General features: G+C 48.3%; 2 protein-coding genes across 2 annotated transcripts in view; both read left to right on the top strand.

Moving 5' to 3' along the window:
- Positions 1-6,023: 6,023 nt before the first annotated feature.
- On the top strand, positions 6,024-15,584 carry LOC102945373 (zinc finger protein 883). The gene is made up of 5 exons (XM_043549428.1): positions 6,024-6,147; positions 7,456-7,582; positions 8,314-8,430; positions 10,664-10,753; positions 11,356-15,584. Exons 2-5 carry the CDS (start codon positions 7,456-7,458, stop codon positions 12,792-12,794), a joined length of 1,773 nt encoding a protein of 590 aa, XP_043405363.1. The 5' UTR covers positions 6,024-6,147; the 3' UTR covers positions 12,795-15,584.
- A 2,486-nt stretch (positions 15,585-18,070) lies between these two features.
- LOC119566370 overlaps positions 18,071-18,786 on the top strand; it is a 220,309-nt gene continuing 219,593 nt past the window's right edge. Inside the window, exon 1 of the mRNA XM_043549441.1 lies at positions 18,071-18,207. The gene's annotated coding sequence lies outside the window, so the exon portion shown is untranslated. The remainder of the gene's footprint in view (positions 18,208-18,786) is intronic.

The raw sequence follows: 18,786 nt of genomic DNA, 5'->3' as shown, positions 1-18,786 counted from the left end.
CTGGAAATAAGGACAAATTTTCTACAGTGAGGATGATCAACCATTGGGACAAACTCCCAAGGGAAGTGATGGATTCTCCAGCTCCTGATGTCTTCAAAACCCGTCGTGACACCTTTATGGAAGATTTTTTAGCCAAAACACAAGTTGTTGAGCTCCATACAGGGGTAATACATTGACATGTCATGGCCTGTGTTATGCAGATGATATAGATGATTGACTGGTCTCTTCTGGCCTAAATATCTATGAATTTCTGAAGCCATTTCCTGACCTTTCTGCACAATCACCTTTACCAAAGTTCCCCTTCCATGCGGATGTGTGGTGCAGTAGTTGGTTGTGTCAAGATTACAGACCAGGAGAACTTTTTATGGAGAGGCAGACACAGCACCAAATTATGTATGAATTCTCTGCAGTAAAGAAAATTGGTGAAGAAAATTTCCTTCTGCACAAAATGGCGTCTTATAATGAAAACCCTTAGGAATGAGTAAATACAGGTGTCACTAGTGATCAGCACTAACAACAAAAGCAGGAATTGGTTAATTAAAATATTTGTAGTGTAATAACTAGTAGCTTTTTTGCTTATTTTACAATTTCAGAGTCTAAGTGAACAAGTGCAACATATATCAATTGAGTAAATGTCATCTCACGAATGGTGAACCATGCATCTTATTCATTACACTGGAGGTTAAGTCCAATCACAGACAAATTCTAAAATGTGACCCTCAGCTGTTTCCACCAACGATTTCTGTGCATGATGGCAAGTAAGTTGAGAAAAAACAAAATGCATTTGCCGTGTTATATTAAAGTACTGTATTGCATTTTTTCAGATACATGCATTGACTGTTCAGAAGAAGAAATATCCCAAGGGCAGATAAATCCTTTGCCTGCCCTTTCTTTAACTCCTTTCCATGCAAGTTGGATATAAGATTAATATTAAAAATAGTGTTCCAAATATTGTTTAGTTCAGTAGAAAACATCAAAGTGATTTGAATAAACCTTAGCATTTATTAAAGCAAAGGTGCTGTCATTACAAGTACAAAACTGTTAGGATAACATACAACACTGGGAACCATTTTATATCTTTCCAAAAACTTGATCAAATGGAGAGTTGGCGTTTCTGTGATGGAATTCTAGAATTTAAAAGGAATGGAAGTGGAGATATTATTGCACAGATGAAGAGTTCTCCCAGTAACTTGAAAAGTAAAGTGTCCTTTACTCATTTACTCCGATTTCTGTACTCCACCTCGGCAAGTGGAGTAGCACTAAAATCGAGATCGCAGTTCTGGGTTACAGATACTGTGGACGCAATTTGACGATATTGGCCTCCAGGAGCTATCCCAGAATGCTCCCTTGTGACTGCTCTGGACAACACTCTGAACTCTGATGCACTAGCCAGGTAGGTAGTAAAAGCCCTGGGAACTTTTGAATTTCCTGTTTGGTCACCATCAGCACAGGTGACCATCAGCACAGTACACCATCACAGGCGACCATGCAGAGTCCACCATCTCAAGAGACCACGCAGTCCCGGATTCGCAGACGAGCTCCAGCATGGTCCGAACGGGAGGTACTGGATCTCATTGCATGTTGGGGAGATGAATCTGTTATGGCAGAACTATGTTCCAAAAAAAGGAACGCACGTACGTATGCTAAAGTCTCCAGGGCCATGACGGAAAGAGGCTACTCCAGGGACACAGAACAGTGTCATACAAAAATCAAGGAGCTCAGGCAAGCGTACCAAAAAGCCAGGGAGGCGAACAGGCGCTCTGGGTCACAGCCCCATACATGCCGCTTCTACAGTGAGCTGCATGTCATTATGGGGGTGACGACACCACTACCCCACCACTGTCCGTGGACACCTGCAAGGGGGGAGTAGCATGGAGCAAGGAGGATGAGATTTTGGAGGACGAAGAGGAGGAGGAGGAGGAGGACAGTGCACAGGTGACAAGTGGGGAATCTGTTTTCCCCCAAAGCCAGGAACTATTCTTAACGCTGGAGCCAATAGCCTCCCCCTACTCCCAAAGCATGCTCCCGGACCAAGACCCTGGAGAAGTCACTTCTGGTGAATGAGAGCTTGATCGGAGCCACGTGGTGGGGGAAAACCAAGCCGTGCTGGGCTGTTCATGTTTAATTAAAGGGTTCATCCCTTCTCAGAGCCTCATCGGAGCCACGCTGGGCTGTTCACATTTAATTTAAAGGGCTCATCCCTTCTCAGAGCCTCATCGGAGCCACGCTGGGCTGTTCACATTTAATTTAAAGGGCTCATCCCTTCTCAGAGCCTCATCGGAGCCACGCTGGGCTGTTCGGTTTAGTTTAAAGGGCTCATCCCTGCTCAGAGCCTCATCGGAGCCCTGTGGTGTGTGTGTGGGGGGAAGGGTGTTGTGTGAAGCGATCATCCCACAGAGCCTGCAGGCTGCCTGCAAGCTGAATTCTGTTGCCTGGCCGCATGTGATGGCTTACTCTCACCAAAGTGGCAGGCACTTCAATATAGGAGGCAAAATGAGACCTTGTACAGAAAGAATATGTGCTGTGTACTATGAATTGCCTGTTTCACTGAGAAACAGTGTCCCCTTTGTTCTCTAAAATGTATCTTTTAAAATACTACCCTCCCTTTTTCTCCTCCTGCAGCAGGTGCAAATGTTTCAATGCGGCCCCTATCTACTCCGTCCCAGAGGCTGGTCCAGATTAGAAGGCGGAAAAAACTAACTCGGGACGACATGTTTGCCGAGCTCATGCAGTCCTCCCGCACTGATAGGGCCCAGTTGAATGCGCGGAGGCAAACAATTGCGGAGTCACATAAAGCATTACATGAATACGAAGAGAGGAGGGACATACGCGATGAGAGCAGGCAGGATGCTATGGTCAAGCTCATGGGGGAGCAAACTGACATGCTCCGCTGTATGGTGGATCTAATGCGGGAAAGGCAGCAAGACCACAGACTGCCGCTGCAGCCCCTGAATAACCGCCCTCCCTCCTCCCCAAGTTCCATAGCCTCCTCACCCAGATGCCCAAGAACACAGGGTGGGTGGGGGGGGAGGGCTACGTTGACCCACACAGTCAACCCCAGAGGATTGCACAAGCAGCAGAAAGCTGGCATATCCTAAATTTTGATTTGGTTTCTGGACTTGTCCTTCCCTCCTCCTCCACTCCCCTAACCCAACCCCCCTCCCATCTAGCTTCTGATTTATCTCAATGTTTTGTGCAACAAATAATAAAGAACATTTTTTAAACAATTGTGACTTTATTTCCTTTAATATATATATAGGGGGCGGCTAACTTTAAGAGAAACAAACTCAACTCTCACACCGTACCCTGGCCAGTCATGAAACTGGCTTTCAAAGCTTCTCTCATGTGCAGTGCACCCTGCTGTTGTCTGGCTGTGCGAAACTGGCCACCAGGCGAGTTGCCTCAACCTCCCACCCTGCCATAAATGTTTCCCCCTTACTCTCACAGATATTGTGGAGCACACAACAAGCAGCAATTACAATTGGAATATTGGTTGTGCTGAGATCTAACCCTAAGCTTTCAAATGTCCAAACTCACATTCTACCACCATTCTGCACTTGCTCAGCCTTTAGTTGAACTGCTCCTTACTACTGTCCAGGGTGGCTTCATGAGCCATGTCATTAAGGGGTAGGCTGGGTCCCCGAGGATAACGATAGGCATTTCAACATCCCCAACGTAATTTTCTGGTCTGCGAAGTAAGTTCCTTCCTGCAGCTGTTCAAACAGACCAGAGTTCCTGAAGATGTGAGCGTCATGCACCTTTCCTGGCCATCCTACGTTGATGTCGGTGAAACGTCCCTTGTGCTCCACCAGTGCTTGCAGCACCATGGAAAAGTACCCCTTGTGGTTTATGTACTGGCCGCCCCGGTGTTCCAGGGCGAAGATGGGGATATGCGTTCCGTCTATCGCCCCGTCGCAGTTAGGGAACCCCAGCGCATTAAAGTCATCCACAATGGTCTGCACATTTCCTAAAGTCACTACCCTTGATAGCAACTGGTCAATGATTGCATTAGCTACTTGCAGCACAGCAGCCCCCACAGTAGATTTGCCCACTCCAAACTGATTCCCGATTGACCGGTAGCTGTCAGACATTGCGAGCTTCCACAGGGCTATTGCCACTCGCTTCTCAGCTGTGAAGGCTGCTCTCATTCTGGTGTCTTTGCACTTCAGGGCAGGGGATAGCAAGTCACAAAGTTCCATGAAAGTGGCCCTAGGCATACGAAAGTTTTGCAGCCACTGGGAATCATCCCATACCTGCAACACTATGCGGTCCCACCAGTCTGTGCTTGTTTCCCGGGCCCAGAATCAGCGTTCCACAGCATGAACCTGGCCCAACAGAACCATGATCTCCCAATTGCCACATGCCGTGCTTCTAGGAACGTCTGTGTCCATGTCCTCATCAGTATAGTAATCGTGCTGTCGTCGCTTCCTCGCCTGGTTTTGCAGGTACTGCACATACTGCTGGACAATGCGCGAGGTATTTACAATGGTCAAAACTTCAGCGGAGATCTGATTGGGTTCATGGCAATGGCGCCTGCACAGGTAATCCAGGAAAAAGGGCGCAAAATGTAGGAGAGCAGAGTTGGCAGCAGAAGCTGTGCTGTTCGGTTCACGGTAGCCGAACAGTGGTGGAAAATGGTTGTCTTCTGTGGCTTTCACGGAGGTGGGACTGGTCAACATGGACAGACAACATGGAGAAGCTTGGAAGCGTGACAATAGCGGGAGAGCAGAGTTGCGGTGGAAGCTGTGCTGCTTGGTTCACGATGGCTGAGCACAGTTGAGTTGGAGAGGTGGATTCATAGTAGCAGGAGAGCAGCGGTGCACCGTCTGCTGAAAGCAGTATGGCGTCTGCACGCCAAAAAGGCGCGAAACAATTGTCTGCCGTAGCTTTCTGACGACACACACCCAGAAACACCCGCGAGAATGTTTTTGCCCCATCATGCACTGGGAGCTTAACCCAGGATTCCAATGGGTGGTGGGGACTGTGGGAACTGTGGGATAGCTACCCACAGTGCACTGCTCCGACATTCGATGCTAGCCTTGGTACTGTGGACGCAATCTGCCGAATTCACACACTTTAGTGGAGACACAGAAGACCGAATGTATAAAATAGCTTCTGAAAATTCGAATAGAATAATTTCGAAATAATTTCATACTGTAGACATACCTAAGAACAAAGCAGGGTTAGCCCTATAGACTTCTTAAATTGTAACTGTTGTCCAAATAAACTTTGTAAAAACATGTGGATCTGCCACAGTTTGGTTGACCATTGCTTTTGGTTGTTGTTTTTTTTCATGCATGTGGTATGACTACTGTCAAATAGATACAAAATAGAAACTCAGGTATGATATGTAGCAGAGTGTAGCCCTGACACGGAATTTCACTTCTGGGAATTATCTTCTGTCACCTTAATGGCACTAAGGATATCCCCAAAAGTATTTTCTTACTTACAGCCACTCACATCCCAGTTCCAGATCTGAATAATTATTAAATAATGTATTAATTTACTAATAGACACTGTTATGAATCTCAACTCATATTTATTCTGGTGAAATGTTTGAAAAGGTGTCTCACACCCTGATGAATTAACAGGGGGGCTGGAACTCAGGGTGCTGGGAGTGCAGGTGCGGCAGCCAATGTGCCCTCTAATTTTTGACAGGCCGTGTGCACAAAAAATTTCTTCTGTGCAAATTTTTGTGCATGCGGTGTTTCGCCGTGTGCGCAGGGTTTAGGATCTGTGTGCACGCGCACACGCCGAGCTTAGAGGGAAGAGTGGTGGCAGCACCCCAGGGTTGAAGTGGTTTCCATCCTACACAGGGTGTCCACCCCCCCACTATAACATTGGTGCGATACCCGCCTTTGCACAAGGGATGGGAGCCACCAACCCACAGGGAACCGATTTCACCCCGTCTCCCTCTAGTGGCTCCCCGGGCAACTCGCCTCCCCGACCGAGATGATTAAGGGTTAAACCCACAGAGCTCGGGGTCCTCCACAGCCTAGACAGGCCCAGGAATGACTGCGCGAGGGGGGCGGGCTAAGGGAGGGACCGTCTCGTGCGCGCCGCGGAGACCCGGGGGCCGAGCCCGGCCCGAGCGGCGCGTGCGGGAGCGAGCCCCCTCTGCAGGCTGCAGCCCCGGCGCGCGGGGCGGTGAGCGGGGCCCGGGGCGGCGCAGCCAGAGGCGGCCGCGGGGGGAGGGAAGCGGCCGCGGAGGCTGCGAATCGCTGCCCGGGGGGAGGCTGCTGCGGGGGCGGGTCCGTTCGGTCGGTTCCTCTGGCCTGTGCCACGGGGGCTGGGACCGGCCCGCTCGGGACACCGGGCTCGGCGCCGGGCTGGGGCCGCTGCACACACCGGCGATGGGAGGCGCGGGGGGAGGCTGCGCGGGGTCCGTGGGTACCGCGGGGGGAAGGTTCCTTCTGTGAGCGCCCCATCGGGCAGCGTGCTGGGGATTCAACCCGGGACCTCCAGCGCTGCCAGCCTGGGCTGCTCTTGCTGGAGCTGCAGCTCTCTGGCTGGGGCTCCCAGGGTCTGTGCAGATGGCAACTAAAACCTGCAGCCGGGCTGTGCCAGCTGATGGGGCTCAGCCTAGGGGCAGTTTAATGGCAGTGCAGACATTTGGGCTCCTGCTGGAGCCTGGGCTTTGGGACCCTGCTCTGTGTAGCTCAAGCACTTCTCTCTTTCATCAACAGAAGTTGGTCTAGCAAGAGAAATTCCCTCCACCACCTTGTCTCTCTAATATCCTGGGACCGACAAGGCTACAACACTGTAACCCTAATTCCCGCCCCATAGAGAGGGCAAGCCCAGGGGGGGAGCGACTGGAGAGCGAACCCACCCTGTGCTCACCCCACAGTGCAGCTCCAGCAGCTCCTGTGTTCTGTACGGTTGAGTCCAGTGTCCCACTCTCACCCCGCAGCAGTGGCTCCAGCAGGGTCTTGAGGGGCTGGGCCCGATGTCCTGTTCTGGGCATTGCATCATGGCATGTGAGGTTGCAGTGCTGCCCAGGTTTGGTCTGCCCAGCCCCCCAGCATGGTGACAGAGGGTCAGGTGTGCCGGCTAAATGTAAGTGGGGCTGTGTCCTGGTGCTCTGGGTTGCAGCAACACTCACTGAAGTTTGGCCTGCCTGCCCCTTCATGACAGAGAGTCAGGAGGACTAACCCTCAGCAGTGATGCAACCCTTTGTGCCCGAATACAATACCCACAGCCGTGGGCTGGGCCCCGCTGCTGGAGCCACCACTGTGGAGTGAGTAATGGACACAGAAAAAAAAGTCACAGGAAAACACTGTCCATTACTTTTTTCACATGGTGACAAACCTGCACCCATAATAATGGTACGAACTTTCAAGCCTCCCAGACCCTCCCAGTTGCATGGACCACTGTACGTCTGCCTCACCTGCAACAACTCTTCCTCTACCAGTGTGTAAACTTTGCCATGCTGAGTTGATTTGTTTGTCCTTTCAGATGTCAGTGACGTTTGAGGATGTGGCCATGTATTTCTCCCCAGCGGAGTGGGTGCTGCTGGGCGAGGAGCAAAGGCAACTTTACAAACACGTTATGTGGGAAAATTACCAGACTGTGGTCTCATTAGGTGAGGAGCTGTTTCCCAGAGAATTCTGGCTCTTGTAGTTCCCCAGACAGGGCACATGAGCAGAAAAGGGCCATATGTTCTGCAGGCCTACAGGATGAAAGGCCACCAACACCACAGTTAAGGTGAAAGACAGACTGGGTTCATCTATGCTGGACCCATGACACGGCCGTGGCGAGCCTGGATCAGTTGATTTAGGACATGGGGCTCAGGCTAAAAATTGCATTGGAGATGTTCAGGCTCGGGCTGGAGCCTCTGCTCTGGGACCCCTCCCCAAATATCCACTCAGCAATTTTACAGTCCCACAGCCCAAGTCTCTCAAGCCCAAGTCATCTGACCCAGGCCAGCTACAAGTGTTTAATTGCTATGTAAACATATCCACAGGAGGGAGAGGGGTGCTGGGCCATAGTAGAGTAACTCTCCTAGGCCAAGGAGAAATATACACTATGTGCCATGTCTGTTGCCCCCAATCCCCTCAGACACCGCAGTCCTCTCCAACTCCTCTTTACGCAGGTGCATGGTTGTTTGCAATTCAATATCCTGCCATTGCTAGGCACCAGGAGTGCTGACCATAAGCTGCAGTTCATGTTTCCATGGAAAAAAATTTCAAATACATAGATTAGCTTATTGCCTAATTGGCACAAACATTGCATATGGAGCTGTGCAAAGTGCAGCAGTTCCATGGCTAGAAGTACTTACCTTAGATCTTATGAGCAGTGATGCTTTTGTTTAAGCAGGAATCCAAACCCTCAAGCCGGTGGTGATCTCCAGCATAGAGCGAGGGGAAGAGCTGTGTGTCCAGGGTCCCACAGAAGATGAAGATGGGGACATCCTGAGAGGCACCCACCCAGGTGAGGAGGGAGTTAAAGTGTTGTGCAAGGGACAAATGAGTAACTTGAAGGCAGCTGAAATCCTGATACATTTTGGCCAAAGTGACAATACATTTCAGAATATTAGTCTTTTAGACTAATGCTGTTAGGCTTTTTTGCAACCGTATCACATTGTCAGCTCTCATTCATTCATGATCCACTATAACCCCCACATTATTTTCTGCTGTACTGCTGCCAAGCCAGTTATTCCCCATTTTCTAGTTGTGCATCTGATATTTTCTTCCACTTTCTACTTGTGTTTCTTGAATTTCATCTTGTTAATTTTGGACCAGTTCTCCACTTTGTCAAGATCATGTTGTTTTCTAATTCCATCCACTAAAGTGTTTGTAACCCCTCCTTGGCTGTCGGAATCATTGACCGAGCAGCACTTGGGAATCTCCCTTCCCAGTTCAGGCACAGTTTTGTAGGGACCCAACATTGTTCCATTGCTCAGTTGACATTAATAAGGGATTTCCTTATTACTCCCCAGGACTGCTTGGGAGGCAACATCAATAGACCTGGACTCTATTCCTCACTCTGCCACTGAGCTGCTGGCTGAGCTTGGACAATGTTGTATTAATTTATGTAGAATACATGGGCCCAGAGAGACAAAGGTGTTCACATGACACTGTCATGGCCAGTATTAAAGAATGTTAAATAAGGTTTGGGGTTTGGAATACAGAGACTGTAGCCTGCTCAGTACCATGGAAAACAGCATGAAAAATTCTTTCTAACCTTTTATTAAATATACAGAAAAAGAAGGAAAAAAGTTTAGGCATCTGAAATGTCAAATGTTAAGTATGACTTTGTTAAAATAAATGTCCCTTGTTTCCTTGCCCTTTAGCTGGAGAGAGTCTTTAGACAAAAAGCCTCTGTTTGAAAGTCTTTTAGATTATATTAAAGATGTTAATAACTCTGCTTTTGGGCAAAAGAGAAGCAGTTAGTTGAAATGGGCTGGAGCTGTTGTGGTGATGTTAAAATCTGATCCTGTTTCTTAGAAGACAAAACAAGACAAACACACACAAGAAGGAAGAGAAAAGCACAGCAAATATAGAACATGCAGCTTCTGTCTCTGGCTGACTCTTACTTAGAGCTTTGTGGCTGCAGAAACACGGGCATGGCATGCAGTCTGATCAGACCTATCTGGCAAACGTGTACCAGCGTTGGGCTGTTCTGGGCTGTGCTTCTGTCTGCCTCTTTGATCACAGGCTTACAGCAATGTTGCAAACTATGGCAGTTTTGGCCAGCTAAGCCAGACTTTTATTTAATCTAAAGCAAAGGGAGAAGAATTGGAAAGAGAAGAAGTAAGTTGAGGAACTAAAAGAACTCATGGTGCTTGGCGGAGAAGGGGACAAAGTCTCACATTCCAGGTGATTTTTGGGAGTTAGCCAGAACTGGAAATGGTGACAGCATCCTCAGGCTCCCTCTCTCTAGTCCAGTCTTGTTAGTACATCTCTTAGGGTAAGGATGAAGAAGGTCTGGGGTCCCAAAAGAGGATCAGGGTGGTAGCATGATGGTATCACTCACTGCAGCAGTTGTTGGCACGCACCTGCTGTTGCTGCTTTTTTCAGTCAGCGAGGGTTGCATTCAATCCTGCTCCTTTTTTTCCCCTCAAAAGTGTTTACTTTTGAAAAACCCCAAAAGGAAGTAATAGGCAAAATAGCCCAGCCCCTCATTGGGTTTTTCTCCAGTTAGGGCTGATTTCTGACACATTCATTTTGGTTCATTAATTTACGGTTCCACGCTTGTCTTGTTTACCAATCATAATTTTAACACTATTCTTGAATTGCATTATAGGCCTTTTTTGTTTGGACTAATTCTGTCTTTTTGTTTATATTTTGCACCTTTTCCCATTGACATTAATTGTTGTAGGATATTGTAACACTTTATAAAAACTGTGAGAAAGTTTATAATTATATTGTCAATTAGGGTAATTTTGTGGGCCCAGTTATTACAAGAGCAAGTTACTCCTTTGACTCAGGTTCTCTCCCACCCTCTGTATATTTAGTGTATAAGGTCAACATCAGGACGATCTCTGTGGTTTTGTGCAGCGCCTGGTGGTATACAACCATAAACTCAGTTGTGCTACCACAATACAAATTGAAAATCAAGCCCCCATTTTATGCATCATTTGTGATGGTGGGGAAAGGGCTTCTGTCAGTGATATTCATTCGGTCCATGTGCTGTCAACCAAAGACCTTTTGTCTTGGTGCAGATTTTCCAGATGCAGAGGAGACCTGGGACTGGTCACTAATTGAAAGCTGCTTGGGCTTCTTCCTCACACAGAGCTCTTCCCCTGGAGCAGGTAGGGAACCAGCTCTACCCTTTCCATTCTGGAAGCTGGAGAGCTCATTTCAGGAGTCATCCATCAGCTGCAAACTCTCCTCTCACAGAGGATTACAATAGGGATTGAAGCCCAAACATGAAAAGTGTTATAGCTCCTCACCCTGACATCCCCCTAGAAACCCCATCTCTCCCCTTACACAGATTCCCCCAGTCTCTCCCCCTCCCCCATTTTCAATAGAACATGGAGCCGTTGGGATCCCATCACAATGTGAGTGTTCCGTGTGTGTCCCTCGAGAGAGGGGTGTCAGTGCTGGTGTGTGGTGATGCTGTTCTCCCCACTGAGATGGGCCTCAGAGTAGGGAGAGAATCATGGGGGCTGATTCTCATGTTCATTGACTTGGGGGACTATTAGCAGGGTCTATGGGACATTGATCTTCTCCTTCTTCCCCAGCACTGGGGCTCCTGGGAGTTTGGCCTCTTGCACTCAAGTGCCAAGAGCCAGCCCTGCTCTGAGGGGAGGGGTGCGGGGCTGACTCAGGCTCATCCCTTTGCTGGGAATATTAGTGGTTTCCCTTTGTCAGCAGCACAGAAAATAACATTTGGATACTCTTCCCCACCCAGCGGGTGCCAGGACCCTGCGCAGAGCTGAGGGGCAGACTCCTGAGGAAGGGTCTGGCAACCTGGAGCCACTCAGGCCTTTCCCAGGGACATCAGGGGAGAACCATTCCCAGAAAACTGAGTGGGAAAGACACCACAAAAGGCAGGACAGGCCACAAAGGCAGAGGAAGAACCTGACCAGGAAGGAGCTAGCAACCCCAGGAAGCCATCAGAGGAGATCCAGGTCACATCTAAAGCTGCCTGAAAAGGGACAAACTGAGCCCAGAAAGAGCCTATATACCTGCCGTGTGTGCAGGGAAGAGTTCAAGGTGCAGAAAGACCTGATAAGCCATCACTGGACGGTTCATAGGAGACAGAATCTCTATCAATGTAGCGAGTGTGGGGAGAGCTTCAGGAGAAAGAAGGCATTCAAAGCACATGGGAAAACCCACAGAAAGGAGAGAGCCCATCCCTGTTCTGAGTGTGGGAAGATATTCAACCAGTTATCATTGCTCACTGCCCACCAGAGAATACATACAGGAGAGAGACCCTATCGCTGTGCTGAGTGCGGAAAAAGATTCTTCCAAATAACAGCTCTTACCATCCACAAGAGAATCCACTCAGGAGAGAGACCCTATGCCTGCGGTGAGTGTGGAAAGCGTTTTATGGATTCATCAACATTTCGTAATCACCAGAGAATCCACTCAGAAAAGAGGCCCCATCACTGTAACCAATGTGGCAAAGGCTTCAAACTTACATCAAGTCTTACTAGACACCTGAAAATCCACAGCGGAGAGAAACCCTTCCTGTGCCACGAGTGTGGGAAACAATTCTGCCTACGAGAACATCTCATTAGACATCAGAGGATCCACACTGGGGAGCAGCCCCATTGCTGTGCTGAGTGTGGGAAAAAATTCAGTCTCCTTCAAAGTCTCAGGAGACACCAAGGAATCCATCGTACGGGGGGACCCCATCGATGCGATGAGTGTGGGAGAATATTCGGTCATCCAGAAAGTCTCACTCTGCACCAAAGAATCCACACCGGGGAAAGACTCCATCACTGTGGTGAATGCGGGAAAAAGTTTGTCCGTCTAGTACAACTCAGAGTCCACCAAAGAATCCATACTGGGGAGAGACCCTATTACTGCACTGAGTGCGGGAAAAGATTCACCCAATCGTCAGGCCTTATCAACCACCAGAGAATCCATTCAGGAGAGCGACCCTATCCCTGCACTCAATGCGGGAAGGTCTTTGCTCACTCATCGTCTCTTACCAAACATCAGAAAATCCATTTGGAAAAGAAGCCATACTCCTGCGCTCGGTGTGGGAAGCGGTTTGCTCGCTCATCATCTCTTACTAAACACCGGAGAACCCACTCAGGAGAGCGACCATATTCGTGCACTCAGTGTGGGAAGCGCTTTGCTCGCTCATCATCTCTCACTAAACACCAGAGCACCCACTGAGGATAGAGACTCCTGACCCTTGTGTTTGATTGGAGAAACCTCTTCAATCTCTCATTTCACTCTTTTCCCAAAGCCTGTAAAAGAGGGAACCTGCTCCCACTCTGAACTGCTCCCACCTCCTCACTAACCAGAGATTAGGTTCAGTGCTGGGTTTGTTAAAATAATTTGTGTGGCCCTGGAGATGGGAGAATTTCACCCTAGAGGCGCCTAAACAATCATTGTGGATTGCAGCTGGGACAGGGATGACTGGAGTCAGGACTGCGCTTTACAGGCTCTGGTTTCTCCCAGGCCATTCACTCACTGCGGCTCCCATCCTCTCAGGCTCCTTGAAAAATGGACAAAGATTCTGGCACAGACTGAAAAGGAACTTTTTTCTCCTGCATTAATGAAAGGCAGCGACATCCCCCGCATGTCCTGAATCAAAAGGAAGGGCATTTTGATTTGGCTTTGAGATAAAATTATGAAGCAAGCTGTTGTAATAGTTGGCTGTATGCATAATGCAGCCAGGGCCCTGTCTTCACACCTAATTACCAGGCAAGCAATACCAGCTAGGACCGGAAGATTGGAGACTGGAGTTTCTGGGTCACACCAATGATAATACGGCTAAAGTCAAGACACCCCTTTTCTGAAATAGTTGAACCTGTCAGACAGTACACGAGACACAACATTTCTTAGAAACAGCGGCAACAGTTGGTGTGGGACTGTATTTTATTTTGATGATGCACTTCTTGATGGATAGACAAGTCAGATTTGCATCCCCTAGTCCAGTCGTTCTCAACCAGAGGTATGTGTACCCCTGGGGGTACACAGAGGTCTTCCAGGGGGTACATCTTCTCATCTAGATATTTGCCTAGTTTTACAGCAGGCTACATAAAAAGCACTAGGAAAGTTACAAACTAAAATTTCATACAGACAATGACTTGTTTATATTGCTCTATATACTATACACTGACATGTAAGTACAATATTTATATTCCATTTGATTTATTTTGTAATTATATGATAAAAATGAGAAAGTAAGCAATTTTTCAGTAATAGTGTGCTGTGACACTTTTTTGTATTTTTATGTCTGGTTTTGTAAGCAAGTATTTTTTAAGTGAGGTGAAACTTGGGGTATGCAAGACAAATCTGACTACTGAAAGGGGTACAATATTCTGGAAAAGTTGACAACCACTGCCCTAGTCTCTGAATCAGCTCTCACATGCTCCTTGGAATAACCATATAAAATGAAAGATCCTTCTTTATTACAACAGGATACATTGTGGTGACAGGTGGTTTAACTTACATCTTTATCCGCTGCGGCTTCTTGACCTCCCCATCCTGTTCCTGTGGGGCTCAAGTACAGACAGTATGCTGTTTGGTTATGGATTGCCTTCTTTATCATCTTGATGGTAGATGCATGCACTTGATGTCTCTGGATGCTGCTGCCATGATAGCGTGACCACATCACTTACCCAACATCTAATTCATTGTTTGTGCCATCAGAAGCCATATGCCAGAAAAAAGGCAAGGGCAGGGATGAGGGATTGATATAGTAGAAGCTTCAGAGAGCTGCTTCCTGTTATAATGGTTTGTTTTCTGAATAATTTGAGTTTGTGTCCCTGGAAGAGGAAGTGGCACTTTAAGTCCACTAACACTGAGATGTACCTGGATCTCAACCCTGACACGTAATGTCAAGGAGTGAGGGAAATTATCTCTGAGCCCCTTTGCTCTACTTTCCAGGCTGGGACTTGTTTGCTGCTAGTTGTAGGTGTTTTCAATAAACAACTTGTGGAGTTGCAGTCCCAGCCCAGAGTGTGACATCGGTGTGAAACAGCCAGGGTTCATAGAGCAGGGACAGAGATGGGATCCTGCGTGGGAACAGACAGCTCAGAGAGCACTGTTTGAGGAGAGAGAGAGAGTCTTAAACAGAGAGGGAGAGAAACTAGTCCCGGCAACGTTCACAGATGAAACTGAGCAGCAGCACAGGGCCAGTGTCTCCTCGTTCCTCCAACTGGGGAAATCCGTGGCCATGCCTCTCTTTCGGAGGGTGACGATGAGATGCAACTTTATCTCACTGTTGTGTCATCGTTCCTGGAGGGAATAAAATAATACAATAGAATTATGAGTCTGAAATGGCTGCCTCCCATGTGTGTAAGTGAAGCCCTGCAATCTTCCCTGCACTGCTGAATTTGCCATGTTCCAGTCACTCTTGGGAGATGATGTTGGGGAAAAGCAGCCATCTTGCCTTTCTTTTTGGAGCTGGTTATGCCAGCTGCAGTTCAGCTCAGTTGTAATCTGCTTTAAATCATTATCTGCACTCTAAAAATGGGGGTGGTAGAGCACTGAATTAGTTAAAATCTCCCAGAATACGCTGTGCTTATGCTAAGCTTTAGTGTGCAAATTTACTAGTTGTTAAATTGTTCTAACCTTTGTTCATTGTATATGCAGAATCTGTCAGATGTAAGATGTATACTCTGTTAAGGTTTGCCAAATATGAACTGTGTGCTAGGTACAGTTAGTGCAAATGTTTCCTTGATCTAATGCTACTTGTGTGCTGTGGTCTACTGCCGGCTAAACTGTTGTGTGCATAATTAGATAAGAAAAGGTGTGTAAGGTCTGTGGATTCTGGAATTTTCTGTCTTCTAAATGAGGAAAATACAAATATGAGTAAAACTGAACTCATAGTTTGGAACAGAGTGAAGATGTAAACTGCTGCAAGACAGTTCTCCAGATTGGGTATGTACTGACCTTCCTGTATTACACTGATTTTACTTCCAATCAATAAATCGGTTGAGTTTGGTTATCTGACATCTTGACTCACTATCAAACTCCAATTGCTGATAGTACTTACTGTGTATCTCTCTCCCCTTAGTGACTCTGAGCTGTACTAAGACAGCCTAACTACTAACTGCCTCAGGGATACATGTTAGGGAAACAGTTTGCCAGCCGCAAATGGTTAAAACTCATGAGATTTTTCTAAAATAATAAAAGTTGGAGGTTTTTTCTTGCTTTAGGTTTCTGAGTTGTCAGGGTGCACTGGTTTCATGGTTTCAAGGTTTTTCTCTGCTACCATGAGGGCTAGAAACTTACTTTTTGTAATGAAAGCTGAAATTCTCATGCAATTCAGTGGAGACAACCTGAACCCCTGCTCCACTCCTGCCCCCTGAGTGCCATCCCCATCCCTCCCCTCAACCAGCTTTGGCAATTTCCCAAGCAGACAGACTCTCCTGGTCTGTATCTGGGCTCATGTGACAGTTGCTGAGTGATCAGCTTGGGCTCCAGGGTCAGTTTATCATTATGGCCCTTTTTATTTACTCCTCAGACAGAATCATTTATTAGGAACCTGAGCTGCAGTCACAGTGCCCTCTGCCCCTGGAGCTTCAGCTGGGGTGCCCCTCCACCAAGATGGGGTAGGGCTGCCTGGCCATAAATGGTGAAAATGGGCAGGAAGAGAAATGGGGGTGATCTCCTAGATCCCTGTGAAGTGTGATCAGCCCCATAGGATATAGGGGGGCAGTGACCTCTCAGGGGCTGAGGCCGGGACAGCCTGTTTGTGGCCCCTCAGGAAACATTCACTGGGAACCTTAGAAATTCAGGAGCTGTTTGATCCTCCTGAGCCCATTTTCCCCTCTTGCCCCCTGCAGCTGCTGCTCCCAGGGGTTAACGCCGCAATGAAGGGCAAAGGGCATCTTGGGTTTGGATTCTGGGATGGAGCCAATAGAGGCCCAGACTGTCCTTCTCTGGGCAATTCCCCCTCTACTTTCAAACTGCACAACCCCGCCCCCACTCCTAATTACCAACTGCCACTCTGGGCTGAGGAAGGACCATTCTCACCTGTGCTGGGATAGGGGAGGAGGGAGTTGGAAACTTATCCCCAGACTCAGGATAAAAGCTCCCAGCTGAGGGGATGAACCATTTCACTGTGGGGATGGGGGTGGGGGGAATAGAATCAGAGACTATTAGGGTTGGAGGAGACCTCAGGAGGTCATCTAGTCCAATCCCCTGCTCAAAGCAGGACCAACCCCAACTAAATCATCCCAGCCAGGGCTTTGTCAAGCCAGGTCTTAAAAACCACTAAGGATGGAGATTCCACCACCTCCCTAGGTAACCCATTCCAGTGCTTCACCACCTTCCTAGTGAAATAGTGTTTCCTACTATCCAACCTAGACCTCCCCCACTGCAACTTGAGACCATCGCTCCTTGTTCTGTCATCTGCCACCACTGAGAACAGTCGAGCTCCATCCTCTCTGGAACCCCCCGCCCCTTTCAGGTAGTTGAAGGCTGCTATCAAATCCCCCCTCACTCTTCTCTTCTGCAGACTAAACAAGCCCAGTTCCCTCAGCCTCTCCTCATAAGTCATGTGCCCCTGCCCCCTGATCGTTTTCGTTGCCCTCCACTGGACTCTCTCCAATTTGTCCACATCATTTCTGTAGTGGGGGGCCCAAAACTGGACGCAATACTCCAGATGTGGCCTCAACAGTTCCGAATAGAGGGGAATAATCACTTCCCTTGATCTGCTGTCAATGCTCCTACTAATGCAGCCCAATATGCCGTTAGCCTTCTTGGCAACAAGGGCACTCTGCTGACTTATATCCAGCTTCTCATCCACTGTAATCCCCGGGTCCTTTTCTGCAAAACTGCTGCTTAGCCAGTCGGTCCCCAGCCTGTAGCGGTGCATGGGATTCTTTCGTTCTAAATGCAGGACTCTGCACTTGTGCTTTTTGAACCTCATCAGATTTCTTTTGGCGCAGTCCTCCAATTTCTCTAGGTCACTCTGGACCCTATCCCTACCCTCCAGCATATCTACCTCTCCCCCCAGTTTAGTGTCATCTGTGAACTTGTCAAGATATATCATGTCCACTGCTTTCCCCATATCCACAGAGCCAGTTATCTCATCATAGAAGGCAATCAGGTTGATCAGGCATGACTTGCCTTTGGTGAATGCATGTTGACTGTTCCTGATCACCTTCCTCTCCTCCAAGTGCTTCAAAATGGTTTCCTTGAGGACCTGCTCCATGATTTTTCCAGGGACTGAGGTAAGGCTGACCGGTCTGTAGTTCCCCGGGTTCTCCTTCTTCCCTTTTTTTAAAGATGAGCACTATGTTTGTCTTTTTCCAATCGTCCAGGACCTCCCCTGATGGCCATGAGTTTTCAGAGATAATGGCCAATGGCTCTGCAATCACATCAGCCAATTCCCTCAGCACCCTTGGATGCAGTGCAGTCAGCCCCATGGACTTGTGCATGTCCAGCTTTTCTAAATAGTCCTCAGCCTGTTCTTTCACCACTGAGGGCTGCTCACCTCCTCCCCATACTGTGTTGCCCAGGACAGCAGTGTGGGAGCTGACCTTTTCTGTGAAGACCAAGGCAAAAAAACCATTGAGTACTTCAGTTGAAGGATGCCAAAGGCTGAAATTTCACCTCTTTAATTTTGGTGGGTTTGGGTTTCTGAACAATCAGACCCTTTTCATTTTTCCTGTTCTCTTTAAGAAAGAGGGATTTTTACCAAAGTGACAAATTTTGAGATTGTGTCTGGGCAATCCCCACCCAACTCCTCCAGGAGAGTGGGACCTTCCAAACTGGCAGTTATGGCAGTTGGCCAGTCATCTTCTCCACCCCATAAGTGCAGCCTCAGACGGCGAGGGGGATTAGCCACCCTGACCAGCCTGGCCTGGGACACTTTAATCCCCTCAGTCTGTGGTGGACCTGTGCTGTCTACACTGGAACAGGTCGCCAGTGATCCTCGGAGCAGCTTGGGTGGGGAGGGGAAATCGGACACATTTCTCCCTCCGCCCCGCCCCCCCAGTCGAAGCTGCTGTTTTGTGACCCCTCAGTGCTGGGAGGGGAGTGAGGAGTCCCTGCCTTGGTGTGTTCAGTGCCTTTGTGCAGGGACAGCTCAGCCCCAGGGGCTCCTGCAAGGGGAACGTCTCAGTCTCTTCTTCCCCAGAAGTGGTTTCCTGACCGTTCCCCATCACAGAGCAGCCTGCAGGCCTGGTTCTCTTGGGGGAGGGGG

The sequence above is a fragment of the Chelonia mydas genome, chromosome 6 (assembly GCF_015237465.2).
Source record: "Chelonia mydas isolate rCheMyd1 chromosome 6, rCheMyd1.pri.v2, whole genome shotgun sequence".
Lineage (NCBI taxonomy): Eukaryota > Metazoa > Chordata > Testudines > Cheloniidae > Chelonia > Chelonia mydas.
The sequence above is the reverse complement of the archived record's forward strand: the minus strand, read 5'-3'. Positions and strand labels throughout refer to the sequence as shown.